General features: G+C 46.6%; 1 protein-coding gene across 1 annotated transcript in view; it reads left to right on the top strand.

The window, feature by feature from the left end:
- Nucleotides 1-22,897, top strand: part of CARNS1 (carnosine synthase 1) — a 570,577-nt gene that overhangs the window by 530,915 nt on the left and 16,765 nt on the right. Inside the window, exon 9 of the mRNA XM_086953255.1 lies at nucleotides 21,795-22,078. Within this exon, the coding sequence (XP_086809381.1) occupies nucleotides 21,795-22,078 (284 nt within the window). The remainder of the gene's footprint in view (nucleotides 1-21,794; nucleotides 22,079-22,897) is intronic.

Below are 22,897 nucleotides of genomic sequence, written 5' to 3'. Positions count from 1 at the left end.
GATGACAGAGACAAGCTAGCCGACATCTAGACTTCAAACGAGGGTTACCTTGCAAATAATGGCATTTTCAGAAATTATATTTGGAGTTTCCATAAAAATTTCCCCGCTGAGCAAGAAGGATGATACTAGAACTTATGTCAGTTTTCCATATTAATCGTAGTTTGAAATCATTGTGTCAAGAACTCACACTTATTGCAGCACTATGGCACTGGGAAGAAAATCTGATGCCTGTACTGGTGTCATGAATAAAGGAGTGATATATGTATGGAGCTGTTATTAGTATCAGTTAAACTGGAGGACAGAGGGCTGACTTCTTTGTTTACACCGTTGTATGATTTTGGTGATAGACTGGAACCCATGAGATGCCTAAAACAAAGCCATTCTCAAATGGTCCATGGGCGCCATGAAGCATGAGATGAATATACCATGCTGCCATCCTCACATTGTCCCACAAGCACCATCAAACATGCGATGCTTAAATCTCGCTGCCATCCTCGGTTGGTCTATGAGTACCATTGGATCATGAAATGCTTACGCACACTGCCATCATCAGATGGTTTACGAGTACAATGAACCATGAGATGTTTCAAAATACTGCCATCCTCAGATGGTTCACGAGTACCATGAATCATGAGATCCCTGAAGCACACAGCCATCCTTAGATGGTGCACACGTACCATGAACCATAAGGTGCTTAAATCACACCATCTTCCTAACATTGTCCATGAGTACTATGAGATGATTAACCCACACTGCCATTCTCGCCATCCATAGCCTTGAACTATGAGACGTTTAACCCACGCTGTCATCCTCAGATGGTCCATGAGTCCCATGAACAATGAGATGCTTAACACCTTGGCTGCTTTGAGTTCTCCCCTCCTGTGCTGAGGACCAATATAAATGGGTGTGATCATGACGAGCTCAGCTCGTCATGAGCACACGAGCACAGTGCCTCATGACGAGCTAAGCTCGTCATGAGCACGGAAGAGTTTAAACCACACTGCCATCCACTGAGGGTCCATGAGTACCATGAACTATGAGATGCTTAAAACACACTGCCATCCACAGAAGGTCCATGAGTACCATGAACAATGAGATGCTTAAACCACATTGCCATCCACAGAGGGTCCAAGAGAACCATGAGGTGCTTAAATTACACCATCATCCTAACAATGTCATTTAACTATGAGATGATTAATTCACTATGTCATTGTCCATGAGTACCATGAACCGTGAGCTGCTTAAACCACACTCCCATCCTAACATCATGCTGAGGCATGGCCATCCCCGTAGCTGAATTTAGGTTCCCCTTTTCATATCAGTTATCAAGTGCAGACTCATTTCTGCCACTACTGATTGGTCAAACAGATGCAATGTGCCTTGATGACACAGGCATTGGAAGAGGGAGGAATTGCTAGAATGGAGAGATTGCATGTGGGAGCCTGCATGACTTTGATATAACCCCTTGCATGCTGATGACGGCCCCGTCCGTCATGCAGCACGGTGGGCGTGTGCTGATGACGGCAGGGGGCCGTCATGAACCCGCCCACTCTTTAGAAGTGCCGCACAGGTGCAGAATCGCGGCCGCACGGAAGGGGTTAAAAGCCCTAGTTATTAAAATCCATTTCTGTTCTACTGCTTCTATGACTTCTTGTTAGAGCTATAGATGTTGGGGCAAGCCCTTGCCTTTTCATCTTCTCTGCATATGCCCTACCAGGTAGAGGAAAAGAAGCATAAACAGAAAAGAGAATATCATGCTTGAATGTCCTATTCCCACCCCATGTTTTACCACAGATGCATAGGAACAGGGGTGTCCAACATAGGTCTAAGAGGTTCGGGTCTGGGCTAGATTTGCCACAGACAACGTAAATTAGCTTTGATCAGATTCATTATATGTAAATTTATCTTATGTACATATCCTGAATATCTGGAATGGAGCCCACACTCCTGGACCCATGCTCAGCATCTCTGATACAGAAAGTGGAATTTGTACACCAGGAGCAATGAATTATAGTTGAACATAGGGAACAGTACAGCTTTGCCTAGAAGGAGGACCTGAGAGTGTTGGTACAGCTCTTAGCGCTTCGGTGGACAGCTCGTCTGCATTTGTGGTGTTGCTCATGGAATGGGTTGCTCCATGGAGGATGAGTAAGTGCTGTGTGTAATGAGTGCAGGGTTTTTTCTGAAGATGTCTCCAAAATGTCGAACCAGCTTCTGGTTATTGTTGATTAAAACAAGGTCTATATTGATTGGTTGAGAGCCATATTGTTGTGTGGTGGAGCGGGATGGTTTGTGAGTTGCAGGGTCAAGGGTACTAATGCTCATGAGTAGATGATGGGGAGAGAGCTTGGACTAGAGGAGGGAGCATGGTGAGGAGAAGGAGAGTGTTGGCATGTATTTTAGATCTCTACATCGGGGACACTTGTATGTTATGTTAAAAGTAATTTATTGATAGCATGTACACCGAGCGGTTTCTTGGCGCTAAGTAGGGGCGGTTGCATTTACAAGGCAGTGGGCTCAATTATATGCCTGGGAGAATAACAAGTTTTAAGTAGTTTTCTGAACTGGGTATAGGAAGTGGCCATACGCAGTTCGGGGGGGAAGAAGGTTCCAGAATTGAGGAGCCAGGGTCGTGAATCTGAGGGCCCCATGTTTCTTACGTTTGGAGGATTTGGGGGTCAACAGGTTCTTGTTAGAAGACCGTAAGTTGTGAGAAGGGACATACTACTGTATCTTTGAAGCGATAAAAACAGGGCCACGTCCTGAAAGGGCTTTATAGATGGTACAGCTTAACTTGAAGAGACAGCTTTGGGGCACAGGAAGCCAATGGAGGCTCTTCAACAGAGGTCTCACATGATGGTGCTTAGGCTGACCGAGGATTCGCCTGGCCGCTTAATTCTGAACCAATTGCAGCCGATGAAATTGGTATGCTGGTATGCCAGCATACAGAGAATTTGCGTAATCAATGCGCAAAGTTACCAGGGCGAGGACGACCTGGGTCAGGGCCTCAGTGGTCAAAAATCTGCTGATCTTCCGAATTCTTCGCAGATGATTTAACATGTAAGTATAGTATAGCATTGTATTGTGTTGTATTGTATTGTACTCTAATGGAGGTAGAGGGTCTGGAGTTAGTGGAATGGTAGGATGATGTGGGTGTGCCGGAAGGAGCCAGAGAAAGAGTAACGATAGAACATAGTGAGAATAGGTGACTGTCATGAGAGATGAAGTACACACAGTGGGAAGTGATGTGGATGGGGACGGAAACACTGAGCAGGTGTCGGAGTAGTAATGACACAAGACCTCTGACCTTCCTGGTCGGTGTCACTGCTCTCCCCCATGCTGCTCCACCAATAAGGGTGTGCCCTTGAGACCGAGCTCCTTGCCAGGTAGGTGTTCGAGGCCCTCCTCCACCGCAGGCTCCTGCCTGCGCCTCTTCCCTGGTAGTCTAGTGGAAGAGCAACCTGCTCTTCTGCTTTTCAGCTCTATTCTGTTCTCTTTTGCCTCGTTTCTCTTTTTCCTCTTTCCCTTTCCCTTTGCCTCTTTTCTCTTTTCTTTCTTACTTAATGGCGGCCGCTGCACGGCAAGAAGAGCAAGACCTCTGACCTTCCTGGTCAGTGTCACTGCTCTTCCCCGTTAAGGGTCTGCTCTTGAGCCCAAGCTCCTTGCCAGGTAGGTGTTCTAGGCCCTGCTCCACCCACCTCATCCCTGGTGATCTGGTGGAAGAGCACCCTGATTTTCTGCTATTCCACTCTGTGCTATGTCCTCTATTTTCTTTTGCCTTGTTTTTCTTTTGCCTCTTTTTTCTTTTCCTTTTCTTTTGCCTCTTTTCTCTTTGACTTTGCCTCTTTTCTTTTGCCTCTTTCTCTTGTTGCCTCTGCTTTATGCCCTCTTCCTGCGCTCCCTGCCGCTGCTGTCCCCACAACACCCCCACCCAGCATGACGCTCCCACCACCCAGCTGATCACCCTCCCCCGACTTAATAGCATCCGCTGCCTGGCTCGCAACTGGTGTGCCACTGGCGCGCCAAAGGCAAGCTTGTGTGTGCCATTCCGCAAACCGACCACGACCAGCACCAGGGACCCTGGTCCCTCAGCCTCCGCTGTTACAACCTCAGCACCCTCTATGCTCTCAACCGCAGATGCAGCAACAACTGCCAGCTCTTGATGGCGAGCAACACCCAAGGCCCGATCACCTGCTGACACTGCTGCTGCACTTTCACCCACCTCTGGACCCCAGCAGTAGCCCCAGCCCACCGCCGCCAGCGCACACAAACCACTGAACTGCATCCTCCTCAACATGCAATTCTTGCACAGACATGCTGTAGAAATCTGGTACCTCTTAAACACTCACACGCCCGGCGTTGCCTTCCTCACAGAGACCCGGACCAACGCCAGCTCCGAACCGACATCGCCACCGTCATCCCTGTGGATAAAAGATACTGAGAAAAGGCTGCCCCACCCGCCAAAGAGGAGGTCTCGCCATCATCCACAAAAGCTCCCTACGTACTACAACCACCGACTCTGACTACACCTCCCCTAATCCCATTGAACTCATCCACTTCCAGATCCAGATAAACACCAGAATGACGCTTCGTGGAACCTTAGTCTGCAGACCGTCTGGTCCCCACACTCCATTCACTATTTTCATCGCCAACCTCATAGCACCCCACGCCCTCGCCTCCACGGATGCATGCTACTCGAAGACCTAAACTTCCACCTGAACAACCAGCACAAATCCAACACCACTGCCCCCCTGAGAACCTCACCAACATAGGACTGAAGCAACTTGTCTCTGAACCCACTTACACAGCAGGACACACCGTCAACACCGTCTTCACAGGAGGAAACAGCATCTTCTTCAGCCACACCATGGAACTACTCTAGACTGACCACCACTGCATCCATTTCTCCTTTAGAAAACCCATTGCACTCAAGCATGCACACCTCCTCCCAGGCAGAATCTGGAACAAAGTCTCTGAGGAACATCTCACCTCCGCTCTCACCTGCACTCCACCCACAACTACGACAGATGCAAGCACCAATGCAAGCAACTTGCACAAATGAATCGCCAACTGCGCCAACACACTCGCCCCCCTCCAGAAGACAAGTAGATGACACAACAAGAAAGCAAACTGGTTTACCACGGCACTCCAAGGATCCAGTGATCCTGCCAACAAGTGGAAAAGATGTTGAGAAACAGCAAAACTCCAGAAACACGCACAGCATACAAAACAGCCACCATGGCACACCACCAATTCATCAAATCCACAAAAAAGAACTTCCTCCAAGACAGAATCCTCTCCAACCCCCACAACTCCAAGGAACTCTTCTCCATCATGCAGGAATTGCCAAACCCAACAGCGAAACAACAGACAACCCTGTAACAGACTCAGCACCTTCTTTCACCTCAACATCAAGACGATCTACAACAACTTTGACGACCAAAACCTCTGCACCACCTCAACCATCGCCCCCAAAAACGGCAACCAAGAGACCCTACTTACTTGGACTCCACTCACGACATAAGACACCCTAAAGACCATGAAGAGCATCCACTCCGGAGCACCCTCAGACCCCTGCACGCCACACATCGCAGCCATCGCACCTGTGCTACATCGAACAATCAATTGCCCCCTTGAGACCGCCACATTCCCCTACAACTGGAAGTGCACCGAAGTAAACCTCCTCCTTAAGAAACCCTCCGCAGACCCGACGGACCTCAAGAATTTGAGGCCCATGTCGCCGCTTCCTTTCGCCGCCAAGGTCATCGAAAAGGCCATCAGCACCCAGCTAGCATACTTCATCGATGCCAACAACATCCTAGACACGTCCCAATCCAGACTCTGCAGCAACCACAGCACCAAAACCTTCATCCTCCTAGACCTATAAGCAGCCTTCAACACCGTCTCCCACCGCACACAAGCTACCAGAGTCTACGATGCCGGCATCCAAGATAAGAACCTGCACTGCATACGCTCATTCCTCACAGGCAGAATCAGAATACAGAGAAAAAGACTCCTGCCCTTCCTCTCAGAACCGACAGAGACCAGATGTGGAGGATCCTTTCTCAGCCCCACCCTCTTCAACGTCTACATGACCTCCCTCGCAACCATAGTCAGAAACCATGGGCTCAACATTGTCTGCTACTCCGATGACACCCAACTCATCCTATCCCGCACCAAGGACCCTGGCATAACCAGGCACAGCTTCCAAGAAGGGATGAAAGCTGTTGCAACGTGGATGAAGAACAGCTGCTTGGAACTCAACTCAGAGAAAACAGAAGTCCTCATCCTCGGCTCCAACTACTTCGCACGGGACTACACTTGGTCGCCCCCGCCCTTTGAAATCCACCCACCCCGACAAACCATGCACATAACATTGGCATCATACTGGACTCATCACTCACTATGAATCGCCAGATCAACGCCATCTCCACCGCATGCTTCAACACTCTCAGCAACCTACATAAAACATTCAAATGAACTCCCCCAACTCCAGGAACACAGTCACTCATGCCCTCATCACCAGCTCACTGGACTACGGCAATGCCCTCTAGGCCGGAATCAACAAAAAACTCCTCGCAAACTCCAGACTGTCCAGACCGCCGCAGCCAGACTAATCCTTAATATCCCATGGCACAACCACATCACCCAACACCTCCACAGGCTCTCCATCAAAAAGATAGGATAGGATAGTTATTTTTAAAGCGCTCGAATGCCATGGCGTCTTGGCGCTGGGGGTGTATGGAAGAGAGCTGAGCAGTAGCACCAATGGTTTATTTTGACGGAAACACCCAGGATTATAGCACTTTCCTAAAAAGCTGCAGGTTGGGTTGAAGTCTCATGGAAGATTTTGGTTGGTTCCATAATTTGGCTGCACAGTATGATAGACTCCGACCTCCCCATCTTGCTCCCCGAATTTTAGGGGAATGGATAAGGCCCATTTTTGTGGATCTAAGCGGTCTGGTAGGAGTATACCATGAGAACAAAAAGAAGAATAACTTTCAAACTGCTCACGCATGCCTACAAGGCCCTCGCAAAATCAGACAGTAATACCTCAACAACTGCCTCTCCTTCCAAGAGAAACCTCAGCTAAGTCGACCTCTCCCTAGCCACCGTCTCACGCTTCTACAGGAACAGAGCGGGGGAAGGTTCTTCTCATACCTCGCTGCCAAGACTTAGAATGAATTCCCCCTTCACCTCCAGTGAAGCCCGACACTGCACCAATTCAGGAAAGACCTCAAGACCTGGCTCTTCGAATTACCTCAACAGAGCTGCACACCCCTCCCGCCAGCCCCTTGAGACCCTTAAGGATGAGTAGTGCGCTTTACAAACCCCTGATTGATTGGCAAACTGCTTGATTGACATAGAGGGTGTGTATTAGAGTTGTGAGTAGGGCATCAAAAGTAGAAAGGGGAAGCACCTTAATCAATGACAAAGGGGGATAGTAGGATACTAAGGGGTACTGGGGTTTGACAAGGGAGTGAAGAGAGACAGAGGTGAGGGTGGAGTAATGTTGAAATGGGGTAAAACATGGGGTGTTCATGGAGGAGAAATAAGAAGAGGTTGTCGGTTCGAAGGAGGTAGCCAATGTTGGGCGGCAATAAGAGATGTGGAGGAGGGTACAAGTCAGGGGGTAGCAAAATGTTGTCCAGGTTTTGGTGGAGAATAGGAAGAGAGATAACTGACGTGGGGGAGCAATGTAGATGGGGAGGAAGGTAGTGTACAGAGAACTGATGGAGTGGCAACATAAAATGCTGTGGATATTGAGGAGTGGTTCAGAGGGAGTGGTGGGAGGAAGAATTGTTTGTAGAGGAGATGTGGAGTTTTGGGCACAGTGAAGAGGAAAGTGGGTGTTGTTGCTGGGTGTGGGAGCCAGGGTTGGGGCGAGAGACAAGAAACAGAGGGAAGGTAGGTCCGGAAGTAACGGTTGGAATAGCAGTTGAGGGTTAAGGAAAAAAACAAGTAAGGTAATAGGAAGTAGGGAGCCGGGTCTAAGTTTGGGAAATCGGGGGCAGAAGCGTGGGGCAGTGAGATAAGTTTGAAGCAGGAGCCGGGGTTTACAGGGAAGAGGGAAGAGGGGAGTCATGCAAGTGAAGGGGTAGTGGACAAGTCAATACTGGGAGAAAGATTGGGTGAGATACAGATGAGCAGGGTGGTAGTGGAAGGTAGGTTGTGGTTGGCAAACTGGTGGAGTGGAAACTCAAGGCCATGATGGTTCCTCACAAGCATTAATATGGAATGTGTGACAGAATACTTCTTCTTGCTCTTCCTCGCACTTCGTGAACAGCGATCTTATGCTGTAACGATTCCCTACTTCCTGGTCGCCATTCTCGAGGGCGAGGTGCGCCGTGAGACACGCCCACCTCTGTTGGCCACGCCCCCTCACCAATGGTATAAATAGTGCGCGCAGCTCTAAGGCGCGACACTGATATTGACGAGCGACTCCTGAGGCGGAAGCCGGCAGCGCAAAAGCTTTTTTAAAAACTGTTGTGATACTCTGCTTTTAAAACTCACCAAGCTTCTTGCTCTTCCTCGCACTTCGTGAACAGCGATCTTATGCTGTAACGATTCCCTACTTCCTGGTCGCCATTCTCGAGGGCGAGGTGCGCCGCGAGACACGCCCACCTCTGTTGGCCACGCCCCCTCACCAATGGTATAAATAGTGCGCGCAGCTCTAAGGCGCGACACTGATATTGACGAGCGACTCCTGAGGCGGAAGCCGGGAGCGCAAAAGCTTTTTTAAAAACTGTTGTGATACTCTGCTTTTAAAACTCACCAAGCTTCTTGCTCTTCCTCGCACTTCGTGAACAGCGATCTTATGCTGTAACGATTCCCTACTTCCTGGTCGCCATTCTCGAGGGCGAGGTGCGCCGCGAGACACGCCCACCTCTGTTGGCCACGCCCCCTCACCAATGGTATAAATAGTGCGCGCAGCTCTAAGGCGCGACACTGATATTGACGAGCGACTCCTGAGGCGGAAGCCGGGAGCGCAAAAGCTTTTTTAAAAACTGTTGTGATACTCTGCTTTTAAAACTCACCAAGCTTCTTACTCTTCCTCGCACTTCGTGAACAGCGATCTTATGCTGTAACGATTCCCTACTTCCTGGTCGCCATTCTCGAGGGCGAGGTGCGCAGCGAGACACGCCCACCTCTGTTGGCCACGCCCCCTCACCAATGGTATAAATAGTGCGTGCAGCTCTAAGGCGCGACACTGATATTGATGAGCGACTCCTGAGGCGGAAGCCGGGAGCGCAAAAGCTTTTTTAAAAACTGTTGTGATACTCTGCTTTTAAAACTCACCAAGCTTCTTGCTCTTCCTCGCACTTCGTGAACAGCGATCTTATGCTGTAACGATTCCCTACTTCCTGGTCGCCATTCTCGAGGGCGAGGTGCGCCGCGAGACACGCCCACCTCTGTTGGCCATGCCCCCTCACCAATGGTATAAATAGTGCGCGCAGCTCTAAGGCGCGACACTGATATTGACGAGCGACTCCTGAGGCGGAAGCCGGGAGAGCAAAAGCTTTTTTAAAAACTGTTGTGATACTCTGCTTTTAAAACTCACCAAGCTTCTTGCTCTTCCTCGCACTTCGTGAACAGCGATCTTATGCTGTAACGATTCCCTACTTCCTGGTCGCCATTCTCGAGGGCGAGGTGCGCCGCGAGACACGCCCACCTCTGTTGGCCACACCCCCTCCAACGCCCCTTCCACCCATCATAAATCATGTGCCTTGGCAGGAAGCGCAGCGGACGAGCGCAGCGGGCGCGACGATTGCGCGCCGAAGGCGCGCTTAAGGCAAGCTCGTCTGCGCTCGTCCGCGACCGGCCGGGGCTAGGGGCATGCCACTCTGCCCGCCTTACCAGCTATTCCTCTTCCCTACTACGATGCCTCCAGGGCCCTTGGCCATTACCTGCCTCCACTCGCTCACGCATTATGTCTCTTGGCCTATCTCCACCCGCCCTTTCCGCCACTCCTCTCCCCCAACCTGCCCCCTCCCCTCCTCCCAGAGGTAGTGTCACTCCTGCTACCCCCAGAGCCCTTACGGCTCTCTATTTAAACACTAGGTCTGCAGTAGCCCACGCCCACAAGCTTTCGGAACTACTGGATCTCCATGCCCCTGACTTGCTTTTCTTAACGGAAACATGGTTCTGCGATGACTCCCTCCCTGTCCTATTGGCTACTCTTCCAACGCCTTATTACGCCATCCGCGCAGATTGTTTAAATGGCAGAGCTGGGGGCGGGGTAGCGGTCATTGCTCGAACCGACCTTCCCTTTCAAACCCTCTCCTTACCAGATATTGCCACTACGGAGTATCTAGCCATCCGTACCACCTCCATCACGCCCCCTCTTACCTGTATACTCATCTATCGTCCCCCTCAATCCGCTTTATCGTTTCTCCCGGACTTTCTGGAAGTTTTAGCCACTACCACAGTCAACAATTCTTCCATTTTGCTCTTAGGTGATTTTAATTTTTGGCCCTCTGACCCAGCCGAATGTCCATCTTCTAAAGAATTTTCAGACACCCTTCACTCTCTTAATTTCATTTCTCATATTCACTCTCCCACTCACATCAAGGGTCATACTCTCGACCAGATTTGGTCTCTAAACTGCCCAGTAGAGTCCCCCTCTGTCTCGCCCTGCACCTAGTCTGACCATCACTTGATTTCCTTCTCTCTCTCTATCCACCCCCAGGTCAAGCCCTCACTCCCGAAAAACATCTGGGTGCGTGCATGGGGCAGAGTGGACCCGGATAGTCTAGCTTCCCTACTTACCACTTCCCTTCCCTCCCTGAAAAACCGGCCTACTCACTCCCAGGTCACGGCCATTGGTCAATGGCTCTCTGCAGGCTGTGACTCTATTGCCCCCCTGAAGCGAGTCTCAACCAAACGAGAGAAGGATGCCAATCAGTGGTTTAATCAAGATCTAAAAGCCACTAAACTGGCGGTTCGTCGAGCGGAGCGAGCCTGGAGGAAAAACTATTGCCCCTCTTTGTGACTAGAGTTCATTAACATCTTGACTCTATACAAAAAAAACATCTTGGAGGCAAAAACCATCTATTTTTCCTCCAAAATTCTCGCAGCCGTAAACAAATCAAAAGAAATCTTTTCGATCGTCCATAATTTGGCGTTTTCGGACAGAACCTCCCTCAAACCTACTCCTTCCCAGGAACTTTGTCACTCCCTCAATAACTTTTTTATTCAAAAAATCGTCATTATAAAAGCTAACATCCCCCTTCCTTCCCCCTCTTTTGTGGGCCCTCAGTGCCCTCCCCCCAAGGAACACCTCACTGCCCTTCCACCTCTAACTAAAGAATCTCTGACTGCTATAATCCCACTCGTCAAATCTGGTTCCCCACTAGATCCCTGCCCGGCCCATATTCTCCGTCACATCTTCCTCAGCTGTCCTGACCCTCCCCTCCACGCTCTTAACAGCTCTCTTTCTCAGGGCGTGGTACCTAACTCACTCAAATCCGCTGTCATTGTCCCTATATTGAAAAAACCGGGCGCCGATCCCACAGTCCCAGCCAATTTTCGCCCCATCTCCCTCCTGCCGTTTCTGGCGAAAGTTCTCGAGCGCCATGTTACCTCCGCCTTGAGTTCTTTCGTGGAGAAGAATGGGGTCCTTGCCCACCGCCAGGCCGGGTTTCGCCCCGCACACTCTACGGTGTCCGTAGTGCTTTCGGTCCTTGACAACCTCAGGGAGGGTATGATACCAACCAACCTCAGGCCTTGGTCCTCCTCGATCTCTCAGCCGCTTTTGACACGGTGGACCATTCCATCTTGCTTTCCCGTGTCAGGGCGGCGGGGATCGGGGGCACGGCGTTGGTCTGGTTATCCTCCTTCCTGAGGGACCGCACCCAGGCTGTCCGCCTGGGTGACTTCACTGCGGACTTCCGCAACGTTCAGTGCGGGGTCCCCCAAGGCTCCTCCCTTTCCCCCCTTTTATTTAACCTATACATTTCCCCTCTTATTTTTTCACTGCAACAAATGGAGGTCGCCGTATTTAATTATGCGGACGACCTCCAGCTTGTCTTTAAACTTTCTTCCTCCCCGACTCTGCTCTTAATTTTCAAACCATCATGATTCACATCCGTGACTGGATGAACCACAATCATCTTAAACTCAACCCAGACAAAACTGAGCTGGTGTTGACGGGTGGTTCATCCAGCCCCTGGTCCCCCATCTTCTGGCCCCCTTCCCTTGGTCCCCCACCTGCCCCCTCTACCTCAGTCAAAACTCTTGGCATTAAGCTCAACTCCCAACTCACCCTTCACTCCCAGGTCAGCTCTGTGGTTTCCTCTTCCTTTCTGGCACTGCGTACAATACGCAAGGTCTCCCGTTTTTTCTCGTTTGATGCACTAAAACTGATTACCCTCGCCATGGTCGTGTCCCGCCTGGATTACGGCAACGCCCTATATGCAGGCATTCCTGCATATAGTCTTCGGCGGTTGCAGCAGATCAAAAACCAGGCGGCGCGCCTGGTGTTCAAACTTCCTAAATCTCACCATACCACTCCCCTCCTAAAGTCCCTACACTGGCTTCCTGTCTGTGCCCGTGTCCAGTTCAAGCTTGCCTCTATCACCTTTCAAGCACGACTGGGCACGGCTCCGGCTTTCATCTCATCTGAGATTATCCCTTATGTTCCCGCTAGGGAACTGCGGTCTTCTACCCAATCCCTTCTTACGGTCCCACGGTTCCGGAGAAAGAAATGGGGAGGCTCTAAATTTGCGACCCTTGCTCCGATCTTCTGGAACTCACTGCCTTTGGAGCTCAGAGCCTCAACCTCGTACCTACTGTTCCGGAAACAGCTCAAGGCACATCTTTTCGCTAATTTTTTTAACTAATATTCTACTTCTCTCTCCTCTCCTCACTTAGCTTCCGTCCCTATGTCCAGTTCTCTGTCAGTTTAGTGCCATGAAACCGCTGGTGTACGTGCGCTGTATAAATAATTTTAAATAGAAAAATAGAAATAGAATATTGCCAGACAGAAAATCGACCTGTAAAAATATCGACACAAAAATTAGAAGTAAAAAATATTGAAGTCCAATCTACACAAGCATTTGCAATGCAATAGGCCTCGCATTTGTAAGAGTTAGAGCTATTGGGGATGTAACTGATAATGTCTTATATCTATGTGTTTTGGTTTGGATTGTAGTGGATGTATGAATACAAACTCAGTACGAAGGGGAAAAAGATTGCATGAAAGACCTTGCTGCCTGGATGTCCGCAAACTGTTTAAAGTTGAACGGGAGCAAGACCGAGGTGCTCGTGGTGGGGGGTGTACCGTCTGCGTGGTCGTCGGCGTGGTGGCCACCCTGTCTGGGGGAAGTTCCTGCTCCCTGCCGCGAGGCCAGGAACCTTGGCGTGTGGCTGGATAAGGACCTCACCTTTGGCCCACAGGTCGGTCGGGTGGCAGGGATATGCTTCAGTGTTCTGAGAGCCCTTAGGAAAGTATTAGATCTGCTTCCCATTTCTGCTCGTAAGACGCTGGTGCATGCCCTGGTCACCTCCCGACTTGATTATGGGAACCTGCTCTATTTGGGGGCCACAGGCAGGGTTATGGGCCGCCTGCAGGTTCTTCAAAATGCGGCAGCGCGGCTGGTTCTCAGACTCCCTAGGAGGTCATCCGCAAAAACCAGCTTTACGGGCCCTCCATTGGCTCCCCATTGAGAGGAGAGTGGAGTTTAAGGCCCTTGCCACTTGTCATCGTATCCTGAACGGCAAAGCACCTCTTCCGCTCCAGAGCCTAGTATCCCATTATGAGCCTGCACGCAGTCTTCGGTCCTCGCAGACCGGGCTGTTAAAAGTCCCAAGAATATTCAAAGCTCGTATGGGAGGTAGATCCTTCAGATACCTTGCTCCCAAGCGCTGGAATAATCTTCCGCTGGAACTTCGGCTTGAACCCTCCGAAGTCCAGTTCAGGAAAAAACTTAAAACGCACCTTTTCAGCAGATAGCTTGTGTGGGAGGAGGGGGGACAGCCACTCCACTTGTCATAGCGCGGGGACACGCCAGTGGCGTAACCAGGGGCTTAATAAATGTCCATTAATAATAATAATAATAATAATTAAATTCGATAGTTTCACTGTTTGAAAGCAAAAATGTAATACCCAAGGTTTTGTGTAAGAAAGAAAATTAATTCATATTTAAACTTTGTACAAGGTCAACCAGGAACCTGAGAAGAATGAATAAGAGGTTCTGCTTTGAGAAACTCTACATTAACTATCACAAGCTGAAAGGCAGGCTAGGCATCAATGTACGCGGCACAAAATGGCGCCTTTGTTGCTGTTTTCAATGCTAATGTCATTTCTCGAGGTCGCCAAGAAAATCAATGTTTATCCTTTTTAGCATAGTTATTGCGGCATCAGGAAGAAAGCACTGTTGTTGAAACCCTGCTATATTTAAAGATCCCTTACATAATGCAATCTGGCTATGCCATGCTGCGCAGCTTCATCACTGCTCTGAAGCAGTGTCGGCTGCAGTGTCGGCTGCCCTGTAGGAGAGTGGGGAGAGGCATCCTCGATGCGTTTGAGGACTCCTCCTTAAGCTGTGGTAATCCTCTGGTTAATACAAAGAAACGGAAAGCGTGCAGCCGCTATTGTTAAACCGTGTGGAGCAGAAAAAAAAATTGTTACAAATCAGCAATTTCAGCAGAGGTTCACATGGGGCAAGGTGAATATTTTGAAAAGAACGGCGCGCGGCCACCATTGCCTGCTTAGTCCGACAAAAAGAAAGGTGTGCGGCCACTGTTGTTAAAGCGTGCAGCGCTGTCAAAATATAAACAAGTTTATAAACCAAAAAGCGAGCAGTAAATTAAAACAAGCCCGCGAACGGTGCGAGTGGGGCGCGCGCACCACTGCGACACACGTGACGGTCTATTGGTGTCTATTACGCGCACCAAGCGCGTAATAGACGCCAATAGGCCATGGGCAGAAGCAATACGCCCGCCTGTGGCCTATTGCGTGCAGTCTTTCAGTAAACGCGCACGCAAAGGCCAATAGTTGCCCACAGAGGAAAAAGCACACGCACGAGCGTGTGTGATTCCTAGGGCAGCTCACAAACCACGTTTTTCAATTACAAAATGCGCTCGCACTGCAAAGCATGCAGTGCAACGCAGGGCGCGAGCCCTAATAAAGGTAGGTACAAAAATATATAGAGAAAAAATATAGTCAAAATATCGAAATTAAAAATATCATTTTTAATGTAAAATTAGGTAAATAATACATATAAATAAAAGAGATATAGTTAAAAATATTTAAAGATATTTAAAAATAATAACTAATACATTAAGGGGCCGATTCCGATTAAGGAAAAACCACTCCGAATAGCCGTACGGAGCTTTTTTCCCGTACGAATCGTACCCTGCAACCTCCCCCGTACGTACGATGAAGTCCGATTCGTACCAGGAGCAGGACTCCATACAAATGGTACAAAGACCGTACGACTCTAATCTCTGTACGATTCTCCCTCGGAACCCGCTGTACACGACATCTGCACAGTTCGAGGCAGGTTTTCCCGACCCAGCAAGTACAATTTGTGTTGGGTACGCACTGTACAACGTTTTTTTTACGGGAGCCCAAAACATCTGGAGAAGCAGAGTACGCCTCGAAACAGGTACGGAACGCCCCCCGGGTACGGTGCGTACACCCCATGTCTGCAGGGGTACGGTTCGTACCCCTGCAATCATGGGGTGTACGCAGCATACCCCTGAGATCATGGGGTACAGTGCATACACCCCATGATCGCAGGGGTATAGTGCGTACCCCTGCGATCATGGGGTGTACGCACCGTACGATGTGTATGTGATTGTGTGGTTGTCCGTACGAATCGCCTTTACCGGACGTGGACCGTATGAATCGCGTCCTCATACCCCGGTCCGGATCGTACTCGTCGAGTCGTTCAGCATGTTTACGAATCGAATGGAGAGGGCTCCGGATACGATTCGGACAGACACTTTTTTTCCCGGATCGGAATCGGCCCCAAAATGTTAAAATAAATTAAACATATACATATAAATTAATATATATATATATATAGACTGTATATGTACTTTTATGGTTTGTACAAAAACCGAAATAAAGTATTTTATTGATTGATATATATATATATATATATATATATATATATATATATATATATATATATATATATATATATATATATATATATATACTTACTCCACATAGTGCAACATTAGGGAAAGCGTTGGATAGCATAGAGGTAAAAATTACTATTCCCATTTCAGAGAGTGCAACAGTAGGGAAAGTGCTAGATAGCGTAGGGGTAAAAATTAGTATTCCCACACCAGTAAATGCAACACTAGGGAAAGCGTTGGATAGCGAAGGGGTACAAATTACTATTCCCACTCCAGAGAGTGCAACAGTAGGGAAAGCGCTGGATAGAGTATGGCTACAAATTACTATTCCCACTCCAGTGAGTGCAACAGCAGGGAAAGTGTTGGACCACGTAGTGGTAAAAATTACTATTATCACTCCAGAGAGTGCAAAAGTAGGGAAAGCGCTGGAAAGCGTAGGGGTAAAAATTACTATTCCCACTCCAGTGAGTGCAACAGTAGGGAAAGTGTTGGACAACGTAGATGTTAAAAATAACATACTTATCAATGAAATAAATATTGTTATTAAATAATGATTTATTAATAAATTTAGAAGAAAAAAAACCTACAAATATATCACAAATAATAATTAATGTAATAATATTAAATACTTCCCACCCTATTCCCCATTAAACACACACCACACTCCACATAAAATTTCACACAATTAAATTAATTTTCAATTTATCAATTAAACAAAATTAATTTGCAATTAATAATAAATACAAAAAAGTAATTATCAATAACAATAAATAATATGCCATAAAAATTAACCAATTAATTTTTATCTCAAAAATATGTATAAACACCAATTAATATTTAATGAACATCAATAACAAATTACTTATTAATTAACAACAAAATGCCAATACCAATAAATAATATTTAATCAAAATGAATAACCAATTATTAATTAATTAACAAAAAAATTAATTATCAATACTCAATTTTCTTAATTAATTACTTAATTACATATAATTTTCTTACCACTCTATTCCCCTAAAAACACACAACCCACTCCAATAATAAATGAATACAAATAAAATAAGCATCAATTAATAAGAATTAATTACCAATTAATAATTAACAATACATTAATTATTAATAACAATAATTAAAAAGTAATTATTACTTAATTTAAAATTACATTACTTCACACCCTATTCTGCTATAAACCCACAACACGCTACAGAAATAAAACACAAGGTTTATTTACAACAAATTAATAATTCCTAAAAATGATTATTTAATTTAATATAATTAAATTACTTCCCACCCAATTCCCCTATAAACTTACAACCCGCTACAGTACTAAAACACAAAATGTACTTTAAAAAAAATTACTAATTTCCCAAAAATATATACATATATTTAAAAAAACAGTACAATACTTAACAAAAAATATAGAACACATACATATTGAATACATACTAAATAAATATCGATATTATTAACATCAATAATGTAACTATCAATTCTACTAACATCGATATTTGCAACATAGATATTTCTTACAATAACTTCAATATTCTGGTTGTAAATATTCTTCACTTCAATATTTTGTCCCTATGATATTTAAAAATCGATATTTTGACTGTCCATCTTAATATGTCCTGGTGGCTTCACACATTTCCTCAATGGAAAAGACTTTTGCACAGATCCCCTTATACGATTTAGCTTTACGTGCTCCTCCATACTGCCCAACAGGAGCTTGCACATTTGTGTAGCCTTGAAGTCTGGAAAATTAATCAGCTGAGTTGTTGACATCTGGCCATTGGCAGATCTCAAACGGATTTTATTGTGGCTGTGAAGCCTATTTCAGTCTAAGGAGGGGGGTGTGGCACAGACCTCTGAAACAAACAGATCAGTTCTTTGTGACCCTTTATTACCCTAACTTGTTATTCATATTGGAAAATGTCGACAACCCCATTAGTTGACAGTTGCATCCTTCTCTATTTGTGTCATTTCTCAGGCTCTATATGTGAGCCCTACTGGCATGTTAGATGGGCACCTACTGCCTGTCTCTTGTTCTTGCGGGAGGATGGTCAAAACCCAGATGGATAGGCATCCACCACCAGTTCTCTGGTGTTGGCTCCGTAATAAAGAAATGGTGATGCAGGAGGCATCACCAGAAAAGGGCATCACACATCTGCAAATAATGACCTGTTCATCTTCTTCGGGAAATACTCTAAACTATTTCAATTAGGTCACCAGGTTCTACATGACAGTTCATGGCTCTGTGAACACTTAGGGGCCTATTAAGATGACGGGCCGACTTTGTCCGCCCATCATCCTAGCGGGGAATGGGACCACCCGCCATAAGGGCGGGGGTCCAGGGGGTGGCATTAGGATGTGCCCGCCACTGTGGCGGGCACATCCTGCATTCCTAGCATTGTGGCGGGCGGTGCTCTAAGCACCGCCCGCCACAATGCTAGAAATGCTTTTCAGCATTTGCATAAACAAAGCGGCAGGCACCGCGCGGTGCCTGCCGCTTTGTTTATGCAAATGAAGGGGGGTACCACACCCCTCCTTCACTCTGGGGGCCCGCAGGGGGCCCCCAGAGTGAAAACTGCATGCCTTTCTGTGGCGGCATCGCCGCCACGGAAAGGCATCTACCAAAGCCCATTGTAATATGGCTGGCGGTGTCTAATAGATATCGCCACCATATTAAAGATTTTCCGCCCCGGCCGCAAGGCGACCGGGCGGAAAAGTGGCGGGTGGTGTTTTTCTCCGCTTCGGCCCCCTCCCGCCATTGTAATATGGCGGGGGGAATTCAGGGAAGGGTGTCGGGCGGATTGCCCCCGCCAGGCTGGCGGTGGCTACCGCCAGCCTTGCGGTTGCAATCCGCCCGACATCCTAATGGGCCCCTAACTCTCCACCACTTAAAGGACGATGCACCCCTTTGGATCCAGAAGTAACTTGACAGAAAAATCTCATACTGGCTTTCATAAATTACCAGTGGTGGGACAACACATAGCAGCAGCAAATACCATCGTTCTCATCTGACGTGCACCTTAGAATCACCAAAAGTGTAAAAGATGAATTGACAGCAATTTATATTATACTTTTGTTTGAAATAATTGCTGAACAAATACTTTAACTAGCTACTGATCAGATTACTATTTTGTATAGTCAGACAAACAGTACTCAAGAAGAAAGGCGCCTTTGTCCAAAACAAAGTGGAGTTCTTGTCTTCCTATGTGGAGTTATTTATGCTGATCTGCAGAATGCGCAAGATATTTGCACAATCAGACCACCTCAGAATGTCACAGATGTCCACATTTTCATAGGAATATCAACATCCTGGACATCATTCATCTACATCAGCGCCAAAGTAAGTTTCCAACTGGCCTGCTCCAGTGCTTTGCCACGATCCCACTAGGTCATCAGCAGTGTTCAACCATTTTGGCATGGTCTATAGGTGTAATGGATAACTCTTCCCAATAGCCATTTGAGCCGTAGCAATTTCCATCTTGGCGGCTTGGACATGAGAGAGTTCCTTTGATTTGCCAGGGTGAGGGTGGTATTAGACTCATTTTCAACTCACTTATTATTAGAAAAGAATAGTACCCCTAACCTCCTTGTCGGGATCATCATCCTGTGCAAATGCTAATGAGTTCTCTTGGCATGGCATGGTAGTGGTTGAACATCTTGTGATCTTTTTCTTGAGCTTGAAGAATCGCTAAATGACAAAAAAATACTGAACATGAAAGTTTCTGCTCCAGTTTACAAACCCTCCACTATTTATTAAACCCTGTTTCCAAAATTACAAGTGAGACCCACGGTAGTTTTGGTGTCAGTTCTCTTAAAATCCAAGAGGATACCTACTTGACTTCTGCCTCCATAAACCCTGTTTACGCTAACCAAGATAAGTAATACACACTTCCAGAAATTGATCTCCTCTTCTTAAGGGAAACACCGTATTTTGACTCTATAGTTGTATTTGTTGCCAATAAGCACTACAATGCCTTAGCTCTGCTTCCTCAGCACTTCCCAAAAAAGAGTGCAAGAGCATTGGTGTGGGAAAAAAGTATTTGTAACGCCAGCCACTGCCATGAGGATTACAAACACCAGTGTGCTGTAAGGCTTACATAACAGACAACTGTGAAATTCTCTAGACCACCTTATTGTGCTGATTCCGCAAGTGGGTAGAGAAGTCTTTCAATACACCCATCAAGAAGGTATGAACAAACAATTAGTGCAACCGAGGACTAACATGATCTGATACATAGTTCATGGCTGAGACTCACTTCCTGTAACCTTCAGACTCAACATAAAGTTTTGGATACGCCTTTCGCTGGCTCCTCCATTTTTTGGAACCCATTCTGATAAATAGCTCCAATGCAGGGGAACAAAATATGAAACCCTAAAATTAGCCAGCTTACAAAATTGAAAAATCCAGTTCAGGAGGTATGGTTGAGACCAAAAATCTTTGCATATTCCTTTTGGAAAAGGCAACAGCTAGAGCGCTAAGAGCAACCACAAAAGTAGTTCTATCAGAAGGAAAATCCCAAAATATGAGGCCTAGCAATGAGGGCTTTAGTCAGCTGCAATCACAAAAACTATTTTGGTGCCCGGAGCTGGGAAACTGTTGACTTCTTGGTCATTTTAGAGCTGAGGCAGGTGTCTTTTAAATGATTTAAAGGACGAGGCTGAGGCAGACAAATTCGCACCTATCACTTATAGTGGACTATTTTAGTGCAAATAAAGTTGGTGCACAGATCTGGAAGTCAGCCACTGAAACTTCCAAACAGTAGCACAACTCCATAAATTATTTTCCAAAGAATGATCAGCACCCACCATTGATTTTGTAAAGTATGTACATATTACAGATAGTTTAAGTTACATAGTGCACAGACTCCATCAGGGTATTTCTTAAAAGGGATTTCTTTATTCACAGTCTTCTTGTTCTTTAAATAAAACGTTTTTTTAACTTCAATCGTGCCGCATTATGCCGCTTGTGGGATACTGCGCTTACTGGTTCTGATACCAGCACATGCTTGGACATAATATGCCAACTATGGCACAACTAATTGGATAGTGAGTTTGATAAATACGAAGACAAGATAATATATCATCATTAGCAATAGACATATGCTAAAGAAAAGATTGGACGTCTTGGAAAGGTTACATTGGACACCAAGCTGTGACATTTGGAATCAATCAACACTTCTAGCCAATACAAGTGTCAACACACCTTAAAGCCCTGAAGAAGTCTCTGTTAAGGGGCGAAAGACGTTGGCTACATTGAGATTTAAGGAAGAAAGGTTTTATATAAAGAACAAGAAGACTGTGAATAAAGAAAGCCCTTTAAAAAAAAAACTCGATGGAGCCTGTACACTATGTACCTTAATCTATCTGTAATACGTATATACTTTACACAATCCATGGTGCTGGTTATTCTTTTGCAAAGCCAGTTAAATGATAAACATTTTGATTAGTTAAGGATAAAGCAAAATGTGTGACTTAAAGCACTGTGGGCATGGATGTAGGTAAAGTGAATGATTGTATGTATAGTTCAAGTACTAATAATGGTTCAGGTCTTGTACACCATGGAAAAGGTGAGTAGTCCATCCACTGATACAGGCACCTTCAGGCAAAAAAGAACTACATGGTAATTTCATCTCAGGCAAATGTTTCTATTTGAGGTTGTCCCATCTAATCCTTCTTTGTTCTCCTCTTAGGTGTTGACTTCATATTGACCTGTGTGGACCAGATCATAACTCCCATTGCTGTGGGTGTGAACTGTCACCTCTGCCTGAACACCTGTGGGGATTTTGAATCAATGAACCGCTCCCTGCTGTCGCCAGCATGTGCGGGGTCAGAGTCTTCTTCAAGCCTGCTGATTCAGACTATGGTGAAGAGATCTCAGTACTACATTATGGAGGGGAAGGAGGTCCTCGTCATAGGAGCTGGCGGTATCAGCAAGAAGTTCATCTGGGAGTCAACCAGAGATTACAAGATCAAAGTGAGACTGGTGTTCTGTCTTCCTCTTCTCTTACGTATTTGGTGCACTTTGAGCTATACAGACTACATTGTGTTTGAATGGGTTTTTAAAGTGCTTACATCCTAGTGTAATCTGGTGATTTTTGTGGCCTGTCACAACAAGACCTCCATCTCCCAAAGCTGGGATTAGCTATTAGATATGTTGACTTCAGACCTCAGTCCTCAGCAGAACTTAACTTTGTCACAGCAGGATTTTCAGCCAGCAGTTCTAATATCCAGCAATAGGTCTCACTGTTGGACCTCAGCTTGATCAGTTTGAGCAGAGAGTAAAATTCAGACCTCTGTAGACCACTGGGTCGCCTCTGGGGTATGACCTGGGAATACACGCCAGAACTTCTGATTTTGACTTCAAAGGTGAGCCCTCACTGTAGACCTGCCCATGATTCACCTATATATAACAGGCACTTGCATTATACAGGGATCCTGCACCTGTATACATGCATGGCCACACTCCTGCGCAGGAATGAGATCCCAGGTGACTTGACTCTAGCTCTTAGCTTTCACCACTTGGGCTAAACTCTCGCAGGAATGATATTAGAACCCAGGTAGTTCTGGACCTTTAGCTGAACCTTTGTTAGTAAAATAAACCTATCCCAGCACTGGGGAGCCAATTTAGGCAGCGAACCGCAGCCCTGAGTGCCTCACAACTAGTTGTTGCGATGCGCAGCACCAGAGTCTGGATTAGTGCCCAAGAGTTTCTGCATTAGCTGTTGCTGTTAGAACTACCCTCTCTTCACTAGAGCTGGCATTATAGCAAGGAGTTTTGAGTTCAGGTATTACC

This window comes from Lissotriton vulgaris, chromosome 1_2 (assembly GCF_964263255.1).
Source record: "Lissotriton vulgaris chromosome 1_2, aLisVul1.2, whole genome shotgun sequence".
In the NCBI taxonomy this organism is placed as follows: Eukaryota; Metazoa; Chordata; class Amphibia; order Caudata; family Salamandridae; genus Lissotriton; species Lissotriton vulgaris.
The sequence above is the reverse complement of the archived record's forward strand: the minus strand, read 5'-3'. Positions and strand labels throughout refer to the sequence as shown.